The 27,973-nt window shown below is 38.8% G+C and overlaps 1 protein-coding gene across 2 annotated transcripts in view; it reads left to right on the top strand.

Annotated features, from left to right (window-relative positions):
* The first annotated feature begins 182 nt into the window (after positions 1-182).
* nsg2 (neuronal vesicle trafficking associated 2) overlaps positions 183-27,973 on the top strand; it is a 45,453-nt gene continuing 17,662 nt past the window's right edge. Inside the window, exons 1-3 of one of the 2 annotated variants that reach the window (XM_042499395.1) lie at positions 183-459; positions 910-1,086; positions 14,979-15,089. In XM_042499395.1, coding sequence (XP_042355329.1) covers positions 958-1,086; positions 14,979-15,089 — 240 coding nt within the window. In that variant the 5' untranslated portion in view covers positions 183-459; positions 910-957. The remainder of the gene's footprint in view (positions 460-909; positions 1,087-14,978; positions 15,090-27,973) is intronic. The other variant, XM_042499396.1, reaches the window with a different exon arrangement.

Genomic DNA, 27,973 nt, shown 5'->3' with positions numbered 1-27,973 from the left:
CTAGACATCCTTGTTCTAGACGGGAGATAATGTTATTTATTTATTTGTTCCCTCAGTTAATACATTGATTGAATATGTCTATCAGTTGAGGATTTTACGAGGAGCCCTGAAAGGCTACATTAATTCGGCTCCCACTTTAGTCAAACAAACGAGGCTCCCAAGAGAAAAAAAAAATCCCCCTAGTGGCAGCTCCAGCGGCTTGGTGTAGCAGCACGGTGAAGAAGAGGCTGTGTTTGGATTAGGGGGTTGGGCTGCCTGCTGGTAGGAAACCTGCCGCCAGACATCCAGTTTGTCTCCGGCGGTGCAGCGTTGCTTTCCCGCAGCATCAGCAGCAGCGACACCGCAGCGCAGCCTCCAGCCTCACCTGCTCCTCATCTGCGCTCCCCTCCGCCTCTGTGCTCCAGACACAAACACTGCCGCAGCACGGAGGAGACGCACGGACAAGGACAAGGATCAGCTGTGAGTAACTGCTTTTTTACGGGTGCAATTTTGGTGTTCTTTATTGTTATTACTGTTGTGAAAAAGAGAGGTCGAGAAGATGCTATAGGCGGAGTTTTTCTTTTGTGTTGGGTTTTTCGTAAATAAGAGAGAAACAGATGCGTTTACATTGCAAACATTTTTTTTTTTTTTTTTTGGTGTTTTGCTCCTCTGATCATTCACTTATAAATGACACGCTCTGAATTTAATTTCTCTCAACAAAACATCATTCTCAAACAGTCATTTGACATAATTTCCTCATATTTATTGTGTTTTCATTGTATAATAATTAAGTTAAAATCTCCACGTTAAACTATTTTTACCTCCTGTAACACTAGAATCTTCTCCATCAAATAGCCCGTTTTGTCAGGTTTCAATGACCAGAAAGGCTGTGAGGTAAAACCATCCTTTCTCAACACCTCCTCTGTTCAGGAGCTGTCTTCTGGGAAATAAAGGGAATATATAAAAGGGCGGTGAAAGATGGTGAAACTGGGGAGTAATCTTCAAGACAAAGGGGCCAAACCTGTGAGCGTGGAGGACGGCTTTCAAAATGTGCCCCTCATCACTCCACTGGATGTGGGCAGCCTCCAGAGCCAAGCACCTGACAAGGTGAGACAGCCTGGTGGTGTGTTTGTGTGTGCGTGTGAAAGAGAGTTTTCCTGTTTGTTTGTGCGTATCTGTTTTTCTACATCTGTCTTATCAACTCAATGTTGCTGACCTACACTGTCCTCAACTCTCCTGTGCTAAATAACACCATTTCCAAACACACTACACATACATACATTCATACATACTACACACACACAAACACACACATACGAACACACACACACACCCTTTTATTCATTCACAAATTCATTCATCTCAGATGTCTCCCAGCCGTGTCCTTTGTTTTCCAGCTGAGATTAGGAGACAGATTTGGTGCCAGACAGACTGTCATTTATCATCTCGACATCCCATAGTAACTGCACCGCAGCTCGTTAATCCAGTTACCATGGTGGCAGTGCAACGTGCAGAGCCTGATTGGTGTTTCTATGGGGTCGGGACAGAGAGCTGCATTGATTGCACATTATGAAAATGAATGGAATTAGACAAAAAGGCGAGCTAATATGAAAGCTTTATTATGCATCAATTGTGTGACAGTGTTTGGCTTATTTCAACACAACAACAGTTGCAGTGTGATGATTTCATTTTGCAGCTGTTGAAGCCATATTTCTGCCCTGAGCTTCTGATCAAATCCTTACTGTAGCGATCTGATATAAAATTACAATTTAGCAGGGAATCGTTGCACCATTTTGTTAACTCGCCTTGTTAGGTATCAGAGGGATTATTGACATTATTCGAACCAATACACTCTGCCCGGTAGAACTTCAAACTTGAGTCTATTGGGACAACCAATTTAGTTTGAAAAAGGATTTGAAAAAGCTAATTTATATTAATGCATAACAACCCACATACAGTCCTTTTAGCCACCTTGTGTGTTTATTATCACAATTAAAACAAACAGAACAGCAGCACTCAGATAAAATAGTCCTTTTATTTATTGTAGGCAAAAATGAACACATTTTAGCTGATGATGGTTTCCAGCTCTGCCCACAACAAGTTAAATGACTATTTATCTGTGAGTGCTGCTGTTCTGTTTATTTTAATCCTCACATTTAGCCTTTATTTATACTAAATCAACAGTTGTAGTTTCAGTGGACATATCCATCATGTTCATGTAGGAAAAATCGTACAATGATGACTTCAGAAATAATTTGATAATTGCAACATGACCTGGAGACTGTAACTTCCTGGAAAACATTACATCCTTAATGACATCATCCTACAAGGAGGCATAAACAAAACTGACGCAATAGTTCTGAAATGATTAGTCGATTTATTGATTGGTGGATTGCCAGAGGAGTAATCAGTCATTGTTTTGATAACTGATAATCATTAAAGTCATTTTTAAACTTTATTTGATTCCATCCTCTTAATTGTAAGGATTTGCTGCTTCACACTGTTTTTTAAATTTAAAGGACAAGAACAACATTTTGGGAAATACACTGACTCACTTTTTCTTTGAGAGTTGCTGGATATATGCTCATGTCTGTATATTAAATATAAGGGTGGCACCAGCAAATGGTTGGTTTAGTTTGGCAAGAAGACTGGAGGCAGGTTGAAACATCTAGCCTGTCTGTCTCCAATTGTCAACCAACTATTGGGTTATATTTTTACCAGAGACTGTAAAAATAATGGACATAGCTACCATGATGTCAGCCATTGGTTTGAAACCTTGAGTTAGGCATTTTGGACGTTGCTGTTTTGTTTTGGGTTTTTTGTCTCAGAAGTGTATTAGAAGTATTTTGGCAGGGGCTGACACTGTGGAGGAGCGAGTACAGTTGTAACTCTTGGAGCCAACCTCAATTGGCCATTTGAGGAACTGCAGTTTTTGGTTTTTCTGTGTTTGCGTCAGTGTTCAGCCTCAGAGGTTGTTGCTTGTGCTGATAATATTAATTTGTCGATGCACTGATAATTGCTAGAAAAGTAACCCACTTTTTTGGATAACTGAAGAATAATTTAGGACATTTTTAATTATTCTCATCTTCTTAAATACAATGATTTGCTGCTCCTCACTGTTTATAAATTTAAAGGAACAGTTTGATATACTGAAAAAAAAAACACTTATTCATTCTCTTTTTGAGAGTTGATACCAATATCATGTCTGCACGGCTCTCCTGTCTCCATCAAACAGTGACAAAATCCAACTGCTAGCTAAAGCTAAAAAATTAACACCTTGACAAGACTCTGGGAAGTTACTTCCCCTCAGCTAAGAGACAGTCCAGCATACAACCATCTCGTTTTTGCATGTTATTTTTTGTAGAAACAAACAGATAGCTGAGCTTTAGAGTCATTGGATTTTTTTCTTAATAGAAACAGGCTACCCATTATAACCAGATTGCAGTCTTTATGCGAAGCTAAGTTAACAGCTACTTATAGGTATCAATCTTTTCATCTATCTCATGACAAGAAGGGGAATAACTGTATTTTGTAACATTTTGAGAATGTTCAGACAAAACAAGTTGTTCAAGATGGCTATTTAGGCTCTTGAAATGTGTAATTGCCATTTTTTAAATGATTTGTTTTTCATGTTATAGAAACCAATCAAATGACTTTTTCACAAGGATTGAAAATCAAAATTAGGGTGAATCACAGCCCTACACCAGATTTCTTTTTTTTTTTCAATAAAGAAATCCCTCCCCTCTGCCCAAAAAAGTGGAAAAGCAAAGTGAAAAGTGGAAAAGCATCACATAAATATGTGGATCCTTTAAAATACAACAAAGTTAAGAAACGCCTTTAATATCATGTCCAAGGTCTAAGCACTATAAGTTACCTGCTACCTATCCTTTTAAAAGAATGGTTATGTATCTATTTTGGGATGAATCTCCTGAAGTGGTTTGTATTGTCAAGGATTCACACAAAAATATAAAAACAACAATGAACAGCCGTTCGTGCTGCTGCAGACAGAAACACACACGATAGCTATACAGCCTGAACCCTCACGGTGTATTCTGCTGAGGGAGGCACAATCCCTTTCCATTTCATATACCTGTTAACTGACTTGTCATTCACTGCACTCGTGTGTACACACACACAAACACACACTCACACACCTTCTTGTGTGCGAACAATACAGGCATGTGATCATTTCTGTGTACGACACATGAGTGATAAGTTGTTTCTGTCAGCAGCCAACAGTTTGTAACATGATGTCCATGGAGCCATCAGACATTTTACAGTGATTAAATCAGCCCCACTAGATTCAAGAATATCACTACATATTGTAGCCAAAGCTGCCATCATTCCACACACACACAAACTTTGCCGTGCCACTGTACCGTGATTGCTCAAGTGTGTTTTACTGATTACCTGAACACCTAGAGAGACAGAAAAAAAAAGAAAGTAAGTGGAGTATAAGCGCTTGCGATATACCATTGAGTTATATTCATTGACATTTGAAAGGAAAAGAGGTCAGAGAAGAAGGCTTGCTGTTATGTTGACTTTCAATGAATTTTTACATGCCTCGGGAGACGCAGGCACAAAGATTGCTGTTGCTTTTGGATACACTTTGCTGACAGCTGATGTAGACTTTGTATGCTGCTCACTTGCTCACAGGATTGAGAAATTGTTAGTTTGGCCGCTGCATAAGATGCTTTAAGTTGTCCACAATTACAGGTATCAAGCCAAATAAATAAATAAATATATCATTATGCAAATGCAGGCGGTCCATTTGTTTTTACATTGGACTGTGGGGGAGTTGTAAAGGTCAATTTGCTGTTAAATCTTTGAATTTGTCTCCAGCTGTAAGTGTGAGAATTTGTCTTCCTGGCAAGTAATACATGAAAACAGCAGTGGGCAAGAGAAATAATAATAAAATCTGTAATTAGATATCAGAGCGTGGGAAGTGTTAATGATGCCTGTCAGAGTTAATTTAATGGGAATTCTGCACTCTGTACTTTATGGTTTACTGTTCATGTGAATGTCCACACTCCTCTGTGCTTTTAACATACTAGTGACATTTTTGTTGTTATTTTGAGGCCAATTTTCAGTTTTACTTCTAAATTCATAATCCTTGCGATTATGCAATTACAGAGCAGCGTTCATTCATTTGGAGTTGTATTTCTGGCCACCTGGAGAATGTGTGTCACTTTTACTCACTCTTTTATTCACTCTCTTTTAACTTTGCTTTGGTCTCACCAACACCTGAGGAATACTTCTCTCTTTAGCTGCTGAATACTTCACTATGTTGACCAGTTGCTACTTGTGTTTAACTGCTGTTTGGTACTGAGGGGGTGGTGTACAATGGGTTTTCAAACATTTCGAATGAAAATTGCTGCCTACCATGGCTGAAAATGATGCTATGATGTCTGGGAAACACTGCATGCTTGAGCAGCGTGTGACGGCAAACTTGCCAAACTGGCAGCATTGTTGCTGCAGTGCTGCTGCAGAGCTGCCTGCTGTTATAACTACTGTAAGCACATACTCCATTCATTTCTGAAAGTGTGCAAGCTACATTGTTGACAACATGGTCTTGCAACTGTTTTACTGTAAAATGCCTTGTGTCAACTGAAGGGATTCTGTTGACAAAAACCTTGCATGCTTTTCTTTAAAAAAAAGAAAAAAGTAAAGGTTATTGAGAAAACTTAATTATTGAGAAAACTTATACCACCTTTCTGTCACAGACTTTTCTGTCTGTGACAGAAAGGTGGTATAGAGTCAATGCAATTATCAAAAGACCCTTTTCAATTCATTTTGCTGAGTATGGCATGCATCATGCAGAAAAAGTCATTGTGGCTGCTCTGACCTATTAACATGGGCACCAAAAAAAAAACCCCAACAGATTTTGCTCATGCCCTGCTCACTCACTGCTCACGCAGGCAGCGTGGGCTGTGTTGAGAGTAGCAAGAGTGAACCAAAACAGTGATGTTGTGGGCTAAAAAGCTAAACATTGAGCTGCAACTAAAGCTTCATGGAGTTAAGCGGGGCTCTATATTTACCATAAAAATATGGTGCATAATAATATCTTTGTGATGAAAATAATATCACTGAAGTCAGGATTGTTGTTTTTTCCTCCTGAACCACCCAGAAAGAGGTCATCGTTAATCAGCTTTATTCAGCTGTCCAGAATCTGATCTGTGACCAGTTATGCACTCTCTGTCCTTTAAAGCTAAGGCGAGGTTTATTGGGTCACGTGACCTGACTAGTACCCCAGATCAGCACTGCGGTTCTGAGCAGCTTTTCAAATATGACCCAAGCGGTTTTCCCCCTGATCCTGCCTGATGACTGCATGACCTCCCTGACTAGTGTTACCCATGGATATTTGTAGGGGTGGGATGCAGTCACAGCAAAGTTAATACACGTACAGATAACACACACACATAACAATGCTGCTGCAGCCTGCAGAGGCTGAGGCATTAGAGAGGTATTAGATTTGATTCCATCTGGGCAGAGACGCGTCACAGCCACCGCTGGGTCACCAATATCTTGATTGGATTGCTGCTTTGAAAAAAAAAGAAAAAAGAAAGCAACAATAACCAGAGGGGGTTTGAGAGACTCAGACAGAAAGACGGATCTTTTATTTCTGCTTGTTGTTTCTCATAGAACAAAGCTCAGGTACAGAGACCTGCTTCAAAGGCTATGACAGTCTTATAATGGTTCTCTTTTCCTGTCCGACACGTCCCCTTATACACCCTCATCCTTTTCTTCTTTCTCTTGTTCTTTTGGAGTAGCTTTTAAGTCTCATTCATTCTTTACATCTGTGTGTTCTTACTCTCATGAATTAGGAAGGAAAATCCTGAGAGCAGGAATCCTCAGTCTGCAATGTTAAATCACTAATAGATCAATGAATTATTTTTCTAAAATGATATGATGATGTGAAGTAAACAGACAAGCTAGCATCCAAGTTTAGTTTGACAAATGATCACACATCATATATTACCTACTCTGAAATATATCTGGCTAGCTGTGCACAAAGGCTGAAAGATTAACTGACTTCTAAAAGTAATAAGGGCTCAATGTTGTTTATGAAAAAAACAAAACCCACACACAGATAGAGCCTGTTTGCTTAGTTTTGCCCCATTAATGATTACGCTATGTTAAAAGATAATGTAAAGCTATTTTGGGGGTTCATTTTACATTTTGTATTTTACCAATAGGCCTACAGCCATATTACAATATACTCTAGGGATGCACAATAATATCAGCTTATCATCAGTATCAGGAATATTGACTTTAAAATGAGAGGTTGGAATCGGCTAAAATGCTGATTTCTGCCTATATCACAAACCATTTTTTATTGACGAAGTGAACATGTACAAAATATCAACCCTAAGTGGAAGTATTTTTCTTCACAATGAATAAATATTACATTATTTATAAGGATTGTATTACATGTCTCCATCTGCTTGTGGGACATTATGATAAGACTATATATAACATGATGTTAGTTCAAATACAAAAGAGACTAAATTAAGTGGGGCAATTAGTGGATATATCAATATTGGTTATCAACCAAATGAGTTGAAATATATTGGCATATCAGATACGGGCGAAAATCCAATGTTGTGCATCCCTAGTATGTTCTATACCCTAATTTAGTTTAAACCCCACTTTTGTATATGAACAAGGGCAAAAACTAAATATTAATTATGAGCTGGCAGTTTTTTCGTTTATGAAGATGGTGGAAAAATATATCTCAAAATATCCTTACCCAGAATATAAATATATAATATTGTACAAAATAATTGTAAATTGTTTATTAACAAGTACTGTATTCTCTCATGAGTTTCCAGCTAGATTGAGGATACACTATTTAGAAATGTTTAAAACAGAACCACAATGAAATATTAAGATATGTAGAATATAAAATAATGAAAAATGCATGCATCTTGTGCCTTGAATAGCTGATGATTTTGTGTATATAGTGTGTAATCCAACAGTACTGTAATAGTTGGACCAGTGTTTTTTTCTCAGGACTCTGAGCTTTGCCTGTTCTTATTCTAGCTGTGTAGACAGAGATCGATTTACACCTCTGATGTGAGAGGAATGCAAATAACTGCTCTGACTTAACCCCAGTGAAGAGAGAATCTGCAGCACTCCTCCTGAGAGACCAACAGCGGGCTGCTGTAATCAATATTTTTATATTAACAATAGATCAAATCACTCTGTGCATGTGAAAAGTGTTACTCATCATGACAAGCCAACAGAGAATTATCTGCAGTTCCCCTTAGCTCTACTGTGCCTTTTAGCATCTTTCAGGTAATTGTTTTGGTTTAGGGTCATTTTCAGAAGCAGGTGGGGTTAGTAAAAAAAAGCTTTTAAAATGACTTTATACTACCAGTCCAAAAACAAGTGAACAAACAACAAAACAAGACAGTTCTTAAACAGCTGACGAACATAGCTGAGCATTTAGCAGCTTAAAATTCAAATATTTGCCTTATTTTGAGTTGGTGGAGACCAAACATAGAGATAAAAGTAATATTGTAAATACTGGACTTATGCCTCGAAATTAATTCTTATGTTGTCCTGTTCTGCTTGATGTTTAAATAGGCAGGTAATTACTCTGCTATCAATTTAAAATATAATAATTTCATGTGTGTCTGCTGTCCCTAAGTGGTTAAAAATAGTTATGTCAGCTTTAAGAACAGATACAATAACACATACAATCAAGAGTGCACAAGTTAAAAAAAAGGCCTGAAGTGTCTCCACACTGAAAGTTTACAAAAGACTAACTCTCCCGCAGCTCAGTCTTTGGGGATGAGGAATGAAACAGCAATCATAGTGATAACAGGTCTGAGGAATAACATACTGGGGAAGACAGGGAGAAAAGAAAAATTTTGACAGCTCTTCCACAGGGAATATCAAATCTAAAAAAAACACTGTGATTGGAGACAGAGGGATAGAGACAGATAGCGAGAGAGAGAGACAGAGGGAGTTGCTGGCTTAGTTTCACAAGCTAAAACTGCCTTTTCTGAAATGTACTTTTCTCGACTTCTTCATGTGTCATTCATTCTCCCAAAAATGAAAATCAAAACTTAAAAAGCCCTGAAGTGCCTTTTAAAATAAACATACATCACCTCCTGTTGACTTCAAAAACTCCTGTGTGGCAGCCATCGTTCCACCACACAGAAATAAACTGTGCAGCTCTATTACAGATCTAAAAGTGACTCCATGTCAGTCATGGAGATATTAAAAGGTCACAGTGAATCAGGATGTTTGTGGAAGACATACATGACTAATTGAATATCTGTAAATAGATTCTCAGAGAAAATTGCAGCAGAGGCTGTGCTGCTTCTTTATGTGCAGGAATCATTTACCTTCCTGTGACTGATGTAGATGTCTCTGTCAGTCTTATTGACATATGAAAAGGTCACAGCAAGTAAAGAGAATTAGATTAAAACTCAAAAGTCTGCAGCCAATGTGTGAGGCTCATTTTAAAGACAACTAAATTCTAAGATGGATAAAAGTTGAGATGAAAGTAGCCAGATTTATTACAATTCATGGTAACCCCTTATACTACAGCCTACAATTTAATTTAAATGTCGTAATAACAATAAGGTAGCAAGAAAATACTTGACAGTTTTTTATTGTTACTTAAATGTAGGTATAGTAAGCAAGATCATAGATTTTAGAGCGTTGTTTTGCAGGACTTTTGGTTGTGCTCTTCTGGCCAGTGCTCTCTCATACATAAATAACAGAAAAGATCAATTTCCACTGACTTTTAAAACATTATATATTGGCATCCGCGAACAACAGATATTACTGTCCTGACTGTCGGTAACACATCCATAGTCTTAGTTTTATGCAACAAATATGGGTAGTTAAGTTCAGAAAAAACATAAAAGGTTGGCTTTAAATAAGTACTTTTCTAACTAATGTAGCGTCACGTATGTCACCTGGCAGATGTCACATATGTCACTAGTGTTAATACTGAAACATCTACTTTAGGCCACAAACACTGGTCTCCTTGGCGGAAGTCCTGTGTGTGTTTGACCCATTAATCATCCCTTCCATCTATCCTGAAATTCTCCCATCTTCATAACAACATCACTTGAACTTTGTTGCTTTTATAATATGTGACTCTACTTCCTCCTCTGCTCTGTTATAATTATTATGGACACTAGACAGTGGTGCCGTACAATAAACATAAGTTGGGGTCGTAATATAAGCTGCTTGCACAGTTGACCTATATGGCTGTTTTATCAGTAAGAGTGGTCTGTCCAAGTACTGTGAGTAATGATAGTGTACGGCGATCGGTCAAACACATGAGCCAGTGCAGAACTGGCAATAACCATTTTTAAAAACCTGTTAGCCGTGTAAACAACAGACAACACAAAACACAAACCGCTTGTAACGAACCAAATGGAATAAAACAAGGACAACTGGACTGACAGTGAAGTTCAGGCTTTACGGAGTGATTTTGACTTGTCAAAGCGAAATATAAGAATCCTCAATAGCTGGCTTACATCACTTCAGCATTACTATTGGTGGCGCAAATGCAAACAGAAAAATACCCTTTGAAGGTATCAGGTTCTTGGGAAAGTTCCCCAATGAGCAGTTCCTCTCAGGGAACTGACAGAACTGTTTGATTTGACAACACCTTATAGGAGAAAGTAAAAAAATGATACTGCAAGTACTAATGAAGCAAAGTACTGGGAAACATAACTGCAGTGTGGGTAAAATAGTGTTAACAACAGTGATATTCTGTGCAGATGATTACGGTATAATGGTTTTCACATTTACAAAAAACTTAATTTAGCAGATTTGGGATAAGATTAAAGAAAAGGGATACAAATCTTGGAATAATGTTAGACTTGTCAATGTTCAGCTTTTTTCAGTCTTGCCTCAAAAGTCATGTCTTTTCCTTCTCCTCTCCTCTTTTTTTTGAGTTCTTGAAAGGCGCTCTAAAAATCCAATGTATCTTTATCATTATTATTTTTATAATTATTTACTTACTTATTGGGGATTTAACAGGTTAAACACTGGTTAGGTGATTTAGCCTACCTGTTTATGTTTAGAATGACTCTTTAGAGTAATGGATCAAGTATAATAAAGCAAATGCCCTTGCCCTTAGCTCATGGCAGTTATTAGGTAAACTTACCCCAAAAAGACACAGCTAAAGATATATGGTTTTTACAGACAGCATTTACATACCAGTCAGAACTGTAAGTGTTTTATTAGTACCAGACTGTTTTATTAGTGCCTGAATCTACAGCCAAATTATATTTTATGGCATACATAAAAATAAAACTATCAGCTGATATATCTGTCTGCTCTGCTGATATAAGGGTCATATGGTGTTGAAAGGCAAAATTCAGTATCGGCAGTGACGTCTGTCGAAAAACTCTATATACTCTATATCATTGCTATATGAGTCAGGCTGATAATCAAATGTCACCTGTCCCAGATAAGACTTTAACCGGGAACTTCAGGCAAACCAACCACCTGATTTACCCACTGAGCCAAACCCCCAGACACTGTTTTCGTCGTTCCATTTAGCTCAGTATCAGCTGTGACATCTGTCGTGCATGTGACTGATATATGAATCAGGCCAATAATCAACTAAGTTCTTGGCAGGGAAAATCAATAGTAAGTAAATGAAAATTCAGGAGACAAGGAGACACTTGTGTGTTTCTTAACAGTTTTAGGTGTTCGTTGCAAGGTACACCGTCGATGACTTATATCAGCAGAGCATGAAGTTTCAGGCAGATCGGACTATGAACACTAAAGTTACAACAATTTCCTGTTTTATGGTGAAAAAATTGAAATTCTAAGCCATGCCACAGGAAATCTGTAATAGTTTTGCATGGACTTTTGATAACTTCTCTTCATAGTCATTTGCCATGCCCATTTTGGAAACCACCAAAATATGATTTTTTTCGCCAGGCAGGACATGCATGCCAAGTTTCATGAGTTTTTGAGCATATTTAGACATCCAAAAATGTGTTTCATTTAGCAGAAAAATAATAATTCCTTGCATTCCAAGAGGGTCCTTACACCAGTTGGTGCTCAGGCCCTAATGATCTGCTACCTCTGTGGAATAATAAGTAACCAAGTTGTAATTACATTTTCATTCATCCTATCACAGCTGTTCATGACTGTATCATTCATATAATGCTTTATTTTTTAACATCAAGCTTTGTTAAACGAGACTTATTAGGTCATAAATTAATGGTTTCCCACTGAGTATTTGGACCTGTCTAATCAGAGAAGGTGGCACTTTGTTCAGTCGATCTCTAGCTGCTGCTGATAGCTAAAGGGCTGTGCAAATGAGGCAACGTTGATTGATAGCCATGTCATTAGGTAATGTGAAATGAAGGAGTGAGAGTTACAGGAGGGGAGAGAGTAATGAAGCAACATGAATTGCCGCTGTGTTTGAACCTGGAGGCCCTGAGCATGTTATTGTGAAATGAGTCAGAGAAAGAGAAAGTTGAGGCAAAATTGAGACATTAGTTTTGACTGTGACGTCTGGTGTTGCTGCACTGAATGCCACAAGGCTCCGGAGCCTCAGGGGTCCAATCAAATGCAACGTTTTCAGTGCACCTACTGCGGCCTTCAACTCTTAGATAAGAGCTTTCCATAGAGCCATCTGACAGCTTTGTTATTCAGATAGTGGAGCCAGTTTGTGAGCACAGCAGTTTCTGGCTTTGTCTCAAAGCTAAGGAGAGTGCAATTAGCCACAAGGACACTGAGACATTGTTCTCTTTTTCTTCCTCCACCTCTGCCTTGTCATTTGTATACCTTCTCTGTACCTGCCCGTCCTCTCGTGCACAGTAAATGCACAGAACAGCAGCACTTTCTCTCTTTAGTAACTGCAGTGGTAGCGTGGTGAAACCTGGTGAATGCAGTAATTATGATCAGTTATGTCAGTGCCTTAAGTGTGTATTGTGCAAATGTGGCCACAGGTCAATGTTGAGAGGATAACGCCGAAATTTTATGCTCAATAATTACTGATATTAGGCAACTGTACATTAAAATCACAGTTTGGTGTGAACTTTGTGCAGCAGAAAAAAACTATATGCACAAAGATATATTTCTTTTCATTTATTTTGAACAGATAGTGGTGTCAGATACAGTCCTCTTGCCAGGACTGTGGTAACATTTTGTCCGCTGGAAACTTTAGCAAACTGTTTTCATTATAAAAACAAGAAACACTTTTGTGTCAGTTCTTTATATGAACACTGAAAACTTCCACAAAAGGCAACAGGTCACAATAGGCTAACAGAAAAGCATCTGTTATCTGTCCCTAAAACGTCGACATACTGTCCTTGTCTTATACATTACTCTCTCTCTGTTGCTGCTGTGACTGCCTTGAATCTCTCAGGTGGGTCTGCTAGCTCATTTCATTCACACTTGCCATATTGTGACTGACTTGCACTCCTAAATGCTTCTTGTGCTAACCTCAGCCTAAGTTTCTAAAAGAATACAGCTAAAAGTTTCCGCCAGGTGCGTGTGCCAAACCATGACCCCCAAACCGTGATTGTTCACTACAAATACACAAACCCTCACAGCCCTAACAGACATGTAAAATTTCTGGATGTATTTTTTCTGTTGAAGTGAGTAAATAACTCTGCTGTATATGGTAAATGGACTGTACTACTATAGCGCTTTTCTAGTCTTTTTGACCACTGAAAGAGCTTTTACAGGACATGTCACATTCACCCTTTCACACACACATTCACACAGTGGTGGCAGAGGCTACCATACAAGGTGCCACCTACTAGGTAGTAACCATTCATACGCATGCAAACTCCGATGACGCGGCATTGCCAAAATTACTGATAATGTTTTGAAATGAGACAAACACCTTGCTCAATGGAACCTCCGTAGATTAATGGAGAAATCTTTCTGCACCTATAGTTTTTGAAACAGTACCTTTCAAATCACAAGGGAAAGTAGAGAAGAAGACAAGAGTTTGGGAGTTTGACTGTGTCTCTTTTCCCCATGTCCCTCACATCCCTCCAAACCTGTTTGCTTGAGGAGAGTCAGACTGACAGTACTGGGGCAGGGCTGCACTGCCCTGGCTCTTTTTTTCTCCATCTAGCTGCTGGCAGAAAGACAGTGTTTTCCCTTCGGAGTGAGGATCTTGGATTTTTGGCATCAGACCTCATTAACATACAGTAGAGCTCAAACACATGCCTGACACCAATGTTTCCTGTAAGATTGTTTCTAGTTGTGGTGGGCAGTTGGTTTAATTAACGTTCTGAAGCTGAAGTTTGATCATCTGCCAAAATAAAAGCCGAGTCCATTAATTCACTGCTGCACTAATACACTACATGGATACTGTATATCAACAGTTATACTATTGCATTTGTTATCTATGTGTTCTTTAATGTTTTTCCAGATCCAGTATCTAATAGCAGCCCACACTTTTATCTGCCCTTCTTGCCTCCCCGTATACCTTTGTGTATAGAACTGTGCTCTCATCTCAACCTCTCTTTTTAAAATTACTTTTTTTTTTTTTTACTGTCATTCTGCTTTCATTACGCACAGTGGAAAGATATCTGACCTCCTGATGTACTGTCAGTGTCATATTGGTTCTTTTATTCCTGTATAGCTGTGCACATCCAGTTTTTAGAGCAGTTTTTAGTGGTAAACATATTTTTACTTCATATCAGAACAAAACTTAATATCTGTAGTGTTAGAGTCCGAGATAATGATTTATTACTGACATATATGACATGGTGACATCTCTTAAGCTTTAAAATCCTATTACTTTAGTAAACTCTAGAGCGTTTTTACATGTTGGTATACTGTCTAGAGTCCAGTCATCTTCTATAAATGACTTATTTATGTGCTTCTGGCATCCATGTTGTCTTTACATATGAAGTGTATCACAACAGGACCTTTTGGCAAGACATATGACTTGACCATTAACAATACAATAACATCCATCCACCCTCCATCTCCTCCAGTGTCCCTGAGTATTTACCAGTTTTAACGGTTTCTCCCGCCTCCAGGTGGTGGTGAAAACTCGCACGGAGTACCAGACAGAGAAGAAGAGGCTGAAAGTTCCCAAGGTGGAGGAGTTCACCATCAGCTTTACTGACGGGGTGTCTGAGAGACTTAAGGTAAGAATGAATGAGTTTGTAAACTCCAGGTAGAATGAAAACCAGAGATGTGCTGATCCGATGCATTGGATCTATATCTGCACTGATCCTCATCTTATCAGGAGGATTGGCCATGAGGAAAATGCATTTCCGCTATCAGTTGCATTCATGCAGCACTAGTAAAGGATCAGTGCTCGGTAGCCGCTGATAGTTTGCTATCGAGAAAGAAAAAGTTGAAATGTTATTTTTCCTAAAGAAAACATACTGAACTTGATCTGTGACTAAAATGTGTGTAGAAGTAGAACTTTTCCTGTTTTTGGTGAGGTCATATTTGGCTAAAATTAATAGTAGGCCACCTTGAACTGACGGTTTGTTTAAGATACACACCTAAAATTGAAACAGCTCACTATGTAAATACTCAGGAGGTTAAGATGGAAGTAAAGATGCAAGCAGAGCTGCAAACAAACTGAAGAACTGGTAATGATATGACCAGCAGGATATTGGACTGCATGACTTATTATACTTTGGTACTTTAATTCAAAGAATACTTGACCCAAAAAATATCATAAGTAAATTAACTACCCCCCATGTGTTATGTTGGATTTCTGAAGAACACTTGTTTATCTTGCATGCATCCTGTGAATGAAGAATCTCAAAACTGATAAAAATCTTGATGAATTTAAGTCACAGGGCTCTGCAGAAAAAACTATAGCAAAATCTGTTTACAAATTCTCACATAACTCATGCAGTATAAGTCCTATTTATCCAGTCATATGCTCAGTACTTCCCAAACACATGCATTTTGTCTTTATTTAGATATAGAACATAAACACGTTTGCAAAAACAGTCTTGCATGCGGTGGAGGAACATGCTTGGGCTTTTAAAGCTGTGTTTCAGATAGTAACCTTTTAACAAAAAAATGCATGTGTTTGGTAAGTACTGAGCTTATCACTATATAAAAAAGACTTAGATACCCTCCCCAAGATTTTATTTTTTCATTTTTGATGATAATTTTTTTTATTTTTTTCAATTTGATATTTGAAGAAGGCCCAGAGAGAATTTCCTCAAATTTGGCACAAAAAGACTTAAGAATGAACTGACCTGAATTCACTGTGATATCACAAAACAGGTTTTTAGCTACAACTCAAGAATTCGCACACTAAATATAAACTTTCACACAATTGTTGAATAGAACAAAGTGATGAAGTGAAGATGTTAACAAAATGTCAAAAGTCAACTTCACTGTAACATCATGATGCTGTTCAAAAACCCTTTTCTGGTTGTTGTGCAACTTCACAACTCAGGAACAGGGAGGGAGACATGTTGTCAGATACTGAATTAATGACACTAATCTTGAAACTGTGCTGACTGTATAGATTTTCTTTGCTACTGTGGGGAAGTTGTGAGTGAAGCACCATGTTTTTACAGATACGATTGTAACTGCAACTTTGCTGTTTCTCAGAGACATTCAACCGCAAAGTGATAATTCTAGTTTAAGAAGCTCTAACACTGATACTTAAGTAAAGGAGCTCAAATACTTCTTCCACCACCACTCTTCCAAGAGTCGGACAGGTGACTTCAGCTGTGTGTGTGAATCACTGAGCTACCAGTCCAAAAACATCTTCATCACCCTGGCGCTGTCTGTTCAATTCTACTGTCGTTAGGGGAGACCAAAGAGAACTCACGTTGTCATGGCAGCAAAGAAAACCTCCCTCCATGGCAACCCCAACTGAGTGCGAGAGAAAGAGAGAGTGAAGAAAGTGCACAAGCAGAGGTGTGCAAATGTCTAAGTGTAGGTGTGTAGGTGTGTGTGTGTGTACAAAAAGAAGTGTAACAGCAGCCTGGAAGGTCCTTTAAAGCGGAGGAGAGCAGAGTGAGATCTCAGGCTCCAAAAGAGGCTGTGAAATCTGTCTGGATGAGACAGTGTGTTTACACACACACAAACACACACACACACACACACACACACACACACACACACATATGCGCGCACACACACACACACACACACACACACAGGTTACATTCACACACTGCTACACTGAAGATGTGTCAGGGCACGCATCCAAGGTTAAGTAGAAAACTGCATCGCTTGTTTTGGAAATGGCAGTATCAGTGGACAACCAATGCCAGGAATCCTTTCTGTAGAGAAAATATCTGTTGTGTCCATGCAGTCCTGCAGTCATTTATTGATTTTTTACACAGAAATATAAAGGGAAGGAAGTCTTTGAGCCTTTTATGAGCTATATATGACATGAGACTGGTTAAGCAGTGTTGGTACAACATGTACAGTATAAGGTTTTTTTTAAAGGTCCCATATTTTCCTAATTTTTAGGTTCACACTTGTTTTTAGGGTTTGTACTATAACATGTTTACATGCTTTAATTATCAACTATAAAGTCTGGAGTTGCTCCATAGACAATGAATGGCAGCTCAATTTTGTGGACGCACTTAAGGTTTGTTTTCTTTTTATACCAAAATGAGCTTTGTTTTGGTGTGGTCTTCTCAGTTCTTGTTTATGTTTACTAATATTTTTGGACTGTTCTAGACCGTAGGAAAAACATGTATACATTTTGAAAATGAGCTTAGTTCCCCTTTAATAGCCAAATAATGAACACACTTCATTACATCGATTTGCAATTTTGCCCACAAGGGCCTAGTACAAGTAGAGATATTAAAGGGACAGCAATGACAGTATAAACTGTATAGTAAAATCTCTGAAAATTAATTCATTTCTATCATCACTTTTTGTATATTGTCATATTACCTAACCTAAACAAATGCTGAGGAAAAGAGGAGGAAGGTGTTCAGTGCTTATATTTGATTGATTTTTAATAGGCTACATAATAAATCAATAGCATAAAACACCTGATTCACATGGCTGACCTGTCAGTGTCCGAGCTGCATTTTGAGTAATGTAGGGACAAGGTTTTGACAAGGAAGAAGAATGTGAAGAATGAAAAAGACGACATCTCTGGTTCTGCAGCATCGATTCTGATTATCAGCAGCCTGATATTATACGGTGCAATGCTAAATCTTTGGGTCTTTTTTGATACACTTGACAGGTGCTGCAGGGGAAACAAATCAGTACAGAGTGTCAAAAATGTCCACATTGCCACGCAGCAATGCTGAGCCAACTTGTTAGAAATTGTCGCTCATCAGAGATGCTCCGAAATGTTGTGGCGGACTTTACTGTCTGTCATCTCTGGCTTGCCACACCGCGTCAGCTTTTGTTAGGCAGAAATGTATTTCAGTCTGTGTGATTTTGTGCGATGTCCGTTGGTTTTGGGCGCTCAGCTTGCTTTGCTTGACTGACAGAGCTGATTCTGCAGGCACACAGGCATGTCAACACACACACACGGACACACACACACACACACACACCACATGCTGTGCAGTGCAGAGCAAACATTTCTGGATGAAAAGCTTGCACATCTCTTCTCTCTTCAAAGCTTTGCAGATTGTGTTGATGGATGAAGAGCTCAGAATGTAAAATGCTCTCTAATCTGCCCTCCCTCACTGCCTCGCTCCTGCTCACCACTCTCCATCCTTTTCTCCACTTCTCCTGCCTTCCCTGCTGCTGCTTTCTCTCATCTCCTCGCATGCTTTTGCTTACTGCGCTGCTTTTTCCTTTTTGATTTAAACTGCTTTATTTTGAAAGGCGGTGCTGCTTGTTTTGTATAAAAAAACACGCTTTTGGTTGCATCTTTTAATCCACAGTGACACACATGACCGTGACAGTGTAACTGTGAACACAGAGTGATCCTTCTACAAGAACAGCAGAAAGACACCAGAGCAAGTGGGGAAAAGTCGAACATGTTAATATGACTATTTACCTAAAAAATAACGCATCAAAAATATAAAAGACAGCTAAAATTTGTTGAAGTGTCAGACATTAGAAAGCATTTATAATGATGGATTCTCATAAGAAGCTCCTCCCTCCTGCTGTCTATCTTTGCTTCCCTCATCTATTCCCTCTTCCCTCCGCCCCCCTCTAGTTCCCAAAGATTCCTCCCTCTAGACAAGGTTCATGTGTCATCTCATACCGTGTCCCAGTCCCCTCCCTCTTCCCTCCCACCCACTCTTATTCTGTCTCTCCCTGCCTGTCTTTTATCCTCCTCCCTCCCACTCTTTCTCTGTCTTTGTGATTACTCCCAGCAGACCTGAGATACAGCGTATTTCCCTGTAGTTGTTTTGTTCCACAAACCAACCGAGGAGGGCACGTCCCTCCCCTCATTAACTATCTAATTTACAGCCATGCTACAAGCTTTTGAATTTCTCTGCATGTTGAGATAACTGAAGTCGCACTGAGATGAATTTCAGTCTTTGACATACATTATGTGGTGAAACCTCTACTCGAGCAGAGCAAAACCGAAACCTATTGTTACTTTATTTAAGTCCATTTTTTAAGTCAATATTTTTGACACAATTCTTAACTAAATATAATGATTAGGCTTGGGCAGTATCACTTTTTTCAAACCTTCCTGAATTTCACCACAGTGTATGGTATGTGGCAGAGGTGTCCAAACTTTTTTGAATGGGGGCCAGATTAGGGGGCCAACTGCTTCTCGCATCAAATGGGTTATTTTTTTTTTAAAAAAAGAAAGAAAAATCAAGTGCAAATGAGACAAACATGACTTTTTCATCTTTCATTTTGCTGTTGATTTAACACTTCTTTGCTGTAAGGCTCTGTATTAGCAAGAATCTGGCAATACAATAGGTTATACACCATGAAACAGGTTACTATTCAATAAATTGGGACATATAACTAAACTGTAAGCAGAGCGATACATCGTAGTATTTTTGAAATTGAATTTGAAGGAAAACTGTAATAAAGATCACTCTACCATATGCATAAAAGTAGGTGAGTTTAAAAAATTAGGATCTGTGTTTATCACAGCCTCTGTAACACCATAGACAAATGTTAGGTTGAAATGGCAGAGTCATATTCATATACCATATACTATTTGATATATGAAATGGCTGTGTGGACCGCTGCCTATTACCCCCAACAGGCAACTTAACTACATTGCACAAGCTCTCTTAGCTAATAAATAAACAAAATAAACTAAAAAAAAATGAGAAAGGTTATATTCTTAGACCTATCTTCCTTACTTGTTCCCCTGTTTATCGTTATTGTTATCCCCAAAACTTGCATTTGCCATGTTAGTAAGATCAGCTGCCTGTTCCACCAATAAAGACGACCCAGTGGCATGTGATGTGCATTGCATCCAGTACATTCTCAACACAGCATTATTAGAATAAGTTAAGTAGAAAGAGGAGCGTCTGTATTTGTGACAGCATTGAAAATCATACCGTTGTGATTTCTAAATACTGTCAATGCCTAAGCTCATTAACCATGTATACTGAAAATTATGTTCATATATTACTAATTTCCAACAAATGTATTTAGAAAGAAATATAATATATTTATAGATATAATAATTGACCAGATTTAATGAATGTTTCTGCAATCTTGGTGTTTACACTGAACAACAAAACATTTACTGGCAACATCATGTATTTGTTTTCCCCTGCCATATAATCTGGTGACAAATAAACCATGATTCACATTTTATGACTACATGTAGGCGACCCAAAGCCCTTGGTTACAGCTAACTCTATCTGAGGTTAGCAAAAGGTCAATAAACACAACTACAGAAACAACTTTTAATGCTGCAATCTCTATAAGGTGATAGTATTGTAAGATGAGATATTTTGGTTAAAAGCAAATAACAACATGTCCCCATCATGTATAGAAGGTGTAATTATGTTTCATTTAAAGTGTATTTGCTGACTCTTTTTAGTTGTATCCAAGTAATCTCTAGGAGAGGATCAGAAAATAAAAAAAAAGTTGCAGTGAACATCATCCAAGCAGCAATTACTTCATCAAGGATGTATTACGTGAAGCCATTTATATGATATGCTCTGAAGGTCCTTCTCCATTAAAAATTTCCAAATGGTCAAAATATTTTTCATCAGAATCAGATATCAAAGTCATTTTGAGTCTTAAAAGCTCTGTATCAGTTGGCATCTAATGAGCAGGATGGAACTGAGGATAGAGGAGAGGTGCTGCATTGTGGTATTTGCACTGTTTTTGATTTAAATTCAGCTCATGACCTTTGCTGCAAAACATCTATTCTATTTCTCTAACCATTTTTGCCACCACGCACAACTGCAGACTTTCTGATGAAAAGGAAATGCCATGAGGTGCATCTCTGAAAACAAGGACTTGGAGGAGAGCGGAGGATTAGTCTGGCGCAGTAAGGCAGGGATTGAGAGATACAGGTGTAGAGATTGATGAAAGGGAGATTTAATTCGTGTTGTCCTGCTTCATTTCTGGCTCGCTCGCCATCCAGAAAACATGGTGTACTTGGCCGGCTCTCGCCCCACACACAAACACTTCAAACCCACACACCCGCTCCTAGGACTGACACTCCAACACAAACCTCATCATGCACACACACGCACTGACCACATGACAGCGCCGTGACTGCCAAGCCTAACCCGCACGATGCCAGCAGAAGTTAGCAGGCCTGTGCAGGTAACGACGGGAGAGGCAGCCATCGTCCAAAACAATTATCCTATTATTACCTCCACTTCGCCTTCTGATAAAAGCTTTGCTGCAATCTGCCGCCTCCACAGAAGGCCTCCACTGTTTGTCAGGTTGGAGGTAATTACTGCCGTGGTTGGACACCTCGTACAGCCTCCTATTCCATGTATTGTTCTTCCTTTTTTTTATATGGATGACTAAAAGTATGCTCATTATAGGGAGTGTTCATAGCCGTCATCAGCTCTCAGTTTAACACCCACACTGATGCACACACATGCACATTCAAGTGAGCAATGGGGGAACAATTGATTCACCTTCAGCATTAGTGTTTTACCCTGAACTTTGTGTGCTGTTGGAGCAAGAACATCAGAGAGAGGGGAGGAAGAGGGCGGATGCTTTTTTACGCTGGTGTGGGAGCATTAGCGTCTAAACTCTGGAGTACACTTGGAGTACAGCAAGTGTTATGAAAACTGAGATCATAATGTGTTTGTATGCGAGCATCAACTCCCACTGTGATCATCTGGGTTTTTTTTGTATGCATTTAAAAGTAGTGTATATTTAATTTTAATTTTTGAGTCAGGATTTTCACTTGAAGTTTATGCCCTGATGTATCTAAAAGTAGTTGTGTTTTGTTCTGCTTTAAGAGACACTGATGACTTCAGTTTACTCCAGTCAAAAGTGTGTTTGTGGAGGGGCAGCAATGTGCTGCTGCTGATGGACCAAAGTCCCTTTAAGGAAGTAAAGAAACAATAAACTTCAACTGCAAATGGTATTTTTAAAATATGATTTTTACTCTGAATCTTATAGGCTATTATTAATATTGATAAGTTTATTACTTATTAATACTATTATATGCAATAATACATTTTCACATTCTCTTATTTTCTTTTAATAACTCGAGGACCTTGCTGAGGCTGCTAACCAAGAAAACCACCTCTAAAGGAGCGTCTCAGTCCAGGCACTCTGGCAGCACTTACATATCATAATAGCAGGTATAATGTTTACAATGTTCACCATTTCAGTCGGCATGTTAGCATACTGTGATATTAAATTAGTGCTAAAAACAAAACAAAGTTCAGCTGAGGCTGGGACACTTAATCCCAGGTAGTTATGCAGTCAAAAGATCACCAAAAGTTCAACTGTAGCACAAAATATATAATTTTAGGACCTTTATCCAAGGTTACATTCATACCAAAATCTAAAAGTGGACACTTGCTGCATTCAAAAGAACTCAGAAATATCAGCAAGGACATTTTTACAGAAAAAAACAACAAACTTAGAAGATACTATAAAAAGTATACACACTAGGGCTACCCGATTCAGGCAAAAACAATAATCATGATTATTTTGATTGATATTGAAATCACAATTATTTAACATGACTACTCATTGGCTTTGTGAACATCATGCATTTATTGAACATTAACTCTGGTATTTCTTTTCAACATAGATGTCTCTTAAGTTTGAATACACCTGAATTTGAAAAACAGTGAAAGGCTTATGGTCCAGCCGAGACTATGTAACACATCTTGCACATGATTGTAGTTTGTTCACATTCAAATGGCGTGCTAATTCAGGTCTAACCCTCTTGACTTTAATGAGGAGACATCAATTAAGACATAGGAGTTTGTCTCGGGTCTTGAGGAGTTGTAGCACTTACTAACTGACAAACAGCCTCAACTGTTCACACACTGCACTGCTACCTTTCACTTTAATGCTCTCTGCTGCAGTCGCTTGCAGCCTCACTGTCACCGTCACCTGCACACACACATTTGGTCTCCCTGCTTGCTCTTTTGAGCTCTCTCTTACTATGCACACTATCTGAAACCAAAATGAGACACCAAAGTGTCTCAGTGAGGCGCCCGCTATTTTGAACCCGCGCTGAAACTCTTGTTTGGATTTAGCAGCATATCTGCTAGGAAAGGGTGTGCTTGATTTACAAAATAAAAGACAAAATGGGAGCAACATTGGTAGACTCATGTAGCACAAAACAATTTTCTCTTGATTATTTTGTTTTGAAAATGGAGGTAGGCCAAAGTTGTAATCAAAGATAATATCCGTTTAATTGCCCAGTACTAATACACACAACACAATGCTTCTTGCAGATTCCTCAGTAACCCTCTGATAGAGATGCACTAGGTGACTTCATTTATGGGCAGACAACCAAAGGCGTATATACCCAAGAGCTATCTATATGTAGTTGAAACTAAATTTAACAAGTCCTGAGCTGACATGAATGTAGTAATTATCTTACATTATCATTATCTGCACCTCAGCAGCTGTGGTTTTGCCCAAAGGCAGCTTGTAAGTAATTGGTGATGGAGGTGAGGGTTTCTTAACCTGGCAGCCTAACTGGCTACTTATCCTTGTTGGCTAATCCTCATTTCTTCTACTCCTCTCTCTCAGCTGTATCATTCCCTCTCTTTCCATCACATCTTTCCTCCTTCACCTTCTCTTCCTCTCATCATCTGTCCAGCTCGCACTTTTGTTTACCATTATGCTGCCTTTCCCCCATTTCCTCTTCTTTTTCTCTCCCTCTCTATCGTGTCATAACAAGCCAACAGTCAGTGGCAGCATGCTCACACGCTCTCATCAAATGCAGTTCTGTGAAGCATTTTAACAACATTTCTAACAGTTCATGTTATAACTGTGCCAGCTCCTATTGGCAGATATTCACAGCCTTCTTATTGTTCACACTGGCTTCTGATAAAATGAACCAGCCAGATGTGATCCCTAGATCTTAGAGTCTTGGCTTGCGTACACACAATTCAAGTGCACATACTTTGAGTTGCTGACTGTCATTGTTATATTATGAATTGGTTCAGGCGGCAATGTTCGGTTCAGGCCTCAGCTGAGTATGGTGGTTGTATTGGCTTTATGTGAGCAAGAAAATCAGCTATCAGTGTAAAACAGACGGGAAGAGGAAGCTGTTAACAAGCGGAAAATCATAAAACTTTGTAGATCAAACCCAGCATGCAGATGGATGGTGCTGTACGTGCGTCTCCATGCTCCACTGAGCCACAAACAGTCCCGGTTAGGTCAGCCTGCCGTCCCGAGTCAAGTCTGAGTCATTTGTCACTGCAAAGAGGTCCCCTGTGTCAGCAGACAGACATGTAGACAGGCGGCACGGACAGACAACTCCTAATCTTCAGGGCGAGATAGAGCAGCAGACAGACAGATAACAACCAAGACAGACATCATTGCTGTGCGAGTGATATTTAGGATGATTTATAAGTCCAGATGGCTTTCGTTCTGCTCCACTTCTTGTTTCAGATCCCATATCAAGCAGCACCTCAAAGGACAGCAGACTTCAGTCACCGTCTGCCTATCAATATCAGCAGATGTGAATATAAATCATCCCTCTTACCCATTCAATATGTGAGGAACGCTTAAATAAAATTATATTCCAGCACATTTTTTTTTTATTATTAAGGTCAAACGGAGAATCTGATTTGTGATCACAGATAAAGAATCCTAATCCATCTAAGATTGACCATCCTGCCTTGTTTATATACAAGGACGTGGCGGTGGTTGCATCCAAGCTGTATTGTAGGATTTGTGAGAGGTTGCCAAGGCTAAAATGATTTCTGAGCCTGATCGATGGCCAACAAGTTTGCTCAGTCTGACAGCATCAAATGTTTTTGCATTAAATGTTTACTGTTTTTCGTCATAACAACGCCTTGAAACCCAATTCTGTTTTACTAGATTCATAGTAAGGCGAATCAAATCTAGTAACGTTTTTTTAGGTTTTAATTGGTTGGCTGGAAACTGCCTGGGAACATAATTATCATCTGTGTCTTTTGTTTTTAGACCTAGCAGGATATCTCTGAAACTTGAGAGCATATTTCAATAAAAATTGGTGGAAAATTAGGGCATTGCCTGAGGAAAAAGTAATTAGTGTCTGGTGCTGATCTAACAATATTCAAAGGATGTTTTAACATTGCTAGATAAGGCATTTTTTAAACCATTTTAGCTAATTTCTCATGGACTGTCGCAGTTGCTTGAATGGAAAACTATATGGCGCATGTGTGCTATGATTAATGCATGCTGTTGCTGAATTGTGATGGGTACTTTCTACTTTTTCAAGCAAACACTGGAAGTACATGGATCCAAGACTTAATAGTTTACAGAAGCATAGGTAGGGAATCAACAATAAAAAAAATAATCATTAGTTGCAGCCCTACTATGCTTAAAGGGAAACTTTGTCGATTTTCAACAGGCTCTGTGTATGCAGATGAACTATGTTTGGCTTTCCCCTGTGACACGAACGTCTGCAGGTACCCGCTCATTTGCCAGCGCACTTCACTGATGCAGACTTTTCCCTAGTGGGGAGCCACTTCCACATGGGGGGAAGCCAAACACCATCATCTGCAGATACTGTGATGACACAGAGCTGGTTGAAAATCAGTAAATTTTCCTTTTAAACATAGGGTTCTTAGATCGGAAAATGATTTTGTTGGCAACAGGGATTTGAAAAAATGTTGTTTAACTTGGTGAATATGTTTTTACCTTCAGTGATATTTAGGATTAAAATGTAATCTTTTAATTAAAGCCCTTTACTGATATGATGAATTTTATGCAGATAAGACACAGAGAGAAGATTAATGCTTTATTGAGCATACCAGGTTCATGGCTGATCAATATCTCTTCATTCTGTGACAACAGAAATAGAGAGATGAGCCCAAGAAAAAGCCAGGCTTTGATGTTTCCTTCTTAAAAAATGACAAAGTGAAAAAAGAGATTCAGCGGTCATTTTGCTCCTCGTCCTCAGCAAGAGTCCTTCACTTTGCTGCTGTTGTTCTGACAAGCTGAGCCATGGGAGCAATTAGGAGACAGACAGACTGCGGGTGACTAGTCTGACCCTCCGCCTCTCTCTTCTCAGTTGTTTCCCCTCACTTTAACATCTGTCCTTGCCATCCTTCCACCTTTCTCTGCGTTATGTTACTCATGCTGCACGTATATTCCAGACAACAACAGTATCTCTGTCTTCATTTATTATTAGTATCATTAATCGTCTTTCTGTTCCATTATAATAATTATTATTCATGGTCCTTTGGTTCCCCATCTATAATTTAAGGCTAATGAAGCATGTATTCTGAATTTAACTCTGACTACAAAGTGCTTTAACTGGAATATTTGACTCTCCTTACTTTCAACCAACTGTAAAATGGTAAAACTGGCGTGTTAGGGCAGCTCAAAGTTTTTCCCCATCATCTGCTTCACCCCTAATGCTCTTCTCTTTAAGACAAATCCTCCCTCCCCACTGAATCATATCCTTCCCCGCAATCTCCACATATACTCAGTCTAAGTACAGAAATACTTTCTGTCTGTCTCCTCAACTTTTATTTCATATATTTCTTCTCCCAACGCTGCTCTTTTTTTAGGCCCTATTTTTAGGGCCCTGTGGTTTCACGTAATGTTGGCTGATCCAGTACATAAAGCTGATTTTAGTTTAATACTCACTGTAAACTGCTCAGCATAAGAACATTATATAAATACCTAAAATATTATTAGAAAAAATTGCAATAATACAATACATTCATATTCACACATGATAGTCCGGGGACTCGGTTCAACTGGAAGTTGGTTTGGTTTGCACAAGAGGAGTAAACATGAAATGGGTAATCAAATTATGTGATTGACAGACGTGCATACAGTACTTTAATGTTCTTTGGTGTCACAAAGCATTAATAAAAAAAATATGAAACTGATTGTTAGCATTATTAGGCAGCTATTTTTATGCTGTACATCTATCACGTTATCAGGGCTGCTGTGGGTGCGTGATCATAATTGCTTCGTTGTTGTGCTCACACATTATAGCAGAAAAATCACAAAACTTTATAAACTCTTCATACATGTCCCACTACAGAGGAACTATAAAACGAGAGATCGTTAATCAGGTCATTATGTGACAGATGAGTTCTGCTGTGACACTGAAGACAGGTATGTTTTAATAAGCTTAGCTTTTGAAAAACGTCACCCAGCAGAGGCATCTGACTGTTTTAATAACTGTTAATAACATAAAAGCGTGCTCGCACTGCTGCGCGTGCCCGTAGCGGTGGTGCTGGTCTTTGTCAGGATCAACTATGAGATTGCAGAAATATTTAATATTTATATAATATAAATATGATCAGCGGGTGGATTTATTATTGGTTCAGCTGTAGAAATCCTAAAAATCCTAAAATCACATTTCTCCTATAATAAAGTCCTGTGGTTTGTTTGTTTTAATTTACACCACAAACAAACAGCACCAGAGGTCACTTGGAAGCGAATGGAGACCCCCTTTTTCAAATAGACCAGAGTTCGCTTGTTTGGTCCGCACCAGAGTTTGACTGAGCTTTCACACCACCCC

The sequence above is a fragment of the Plectropomus leopardus genome, chromosome 13, assembly GCF_008729295.1.
Source record: "Plectropomus leopardus isolate mb chromosome 13, YSFRI_Pleo_2.0, whole genome shotgun sequence".
NCBI classification, from domain to species: Eukaryota; Metazoa; Chordata; class Actinopteri; order Perciformes; family Serranidae; genus Plectropomus; species Plectropomus leopardus.
This window is presented reverse-complemented; position numbering and strand designations above follow the sequence as displayed.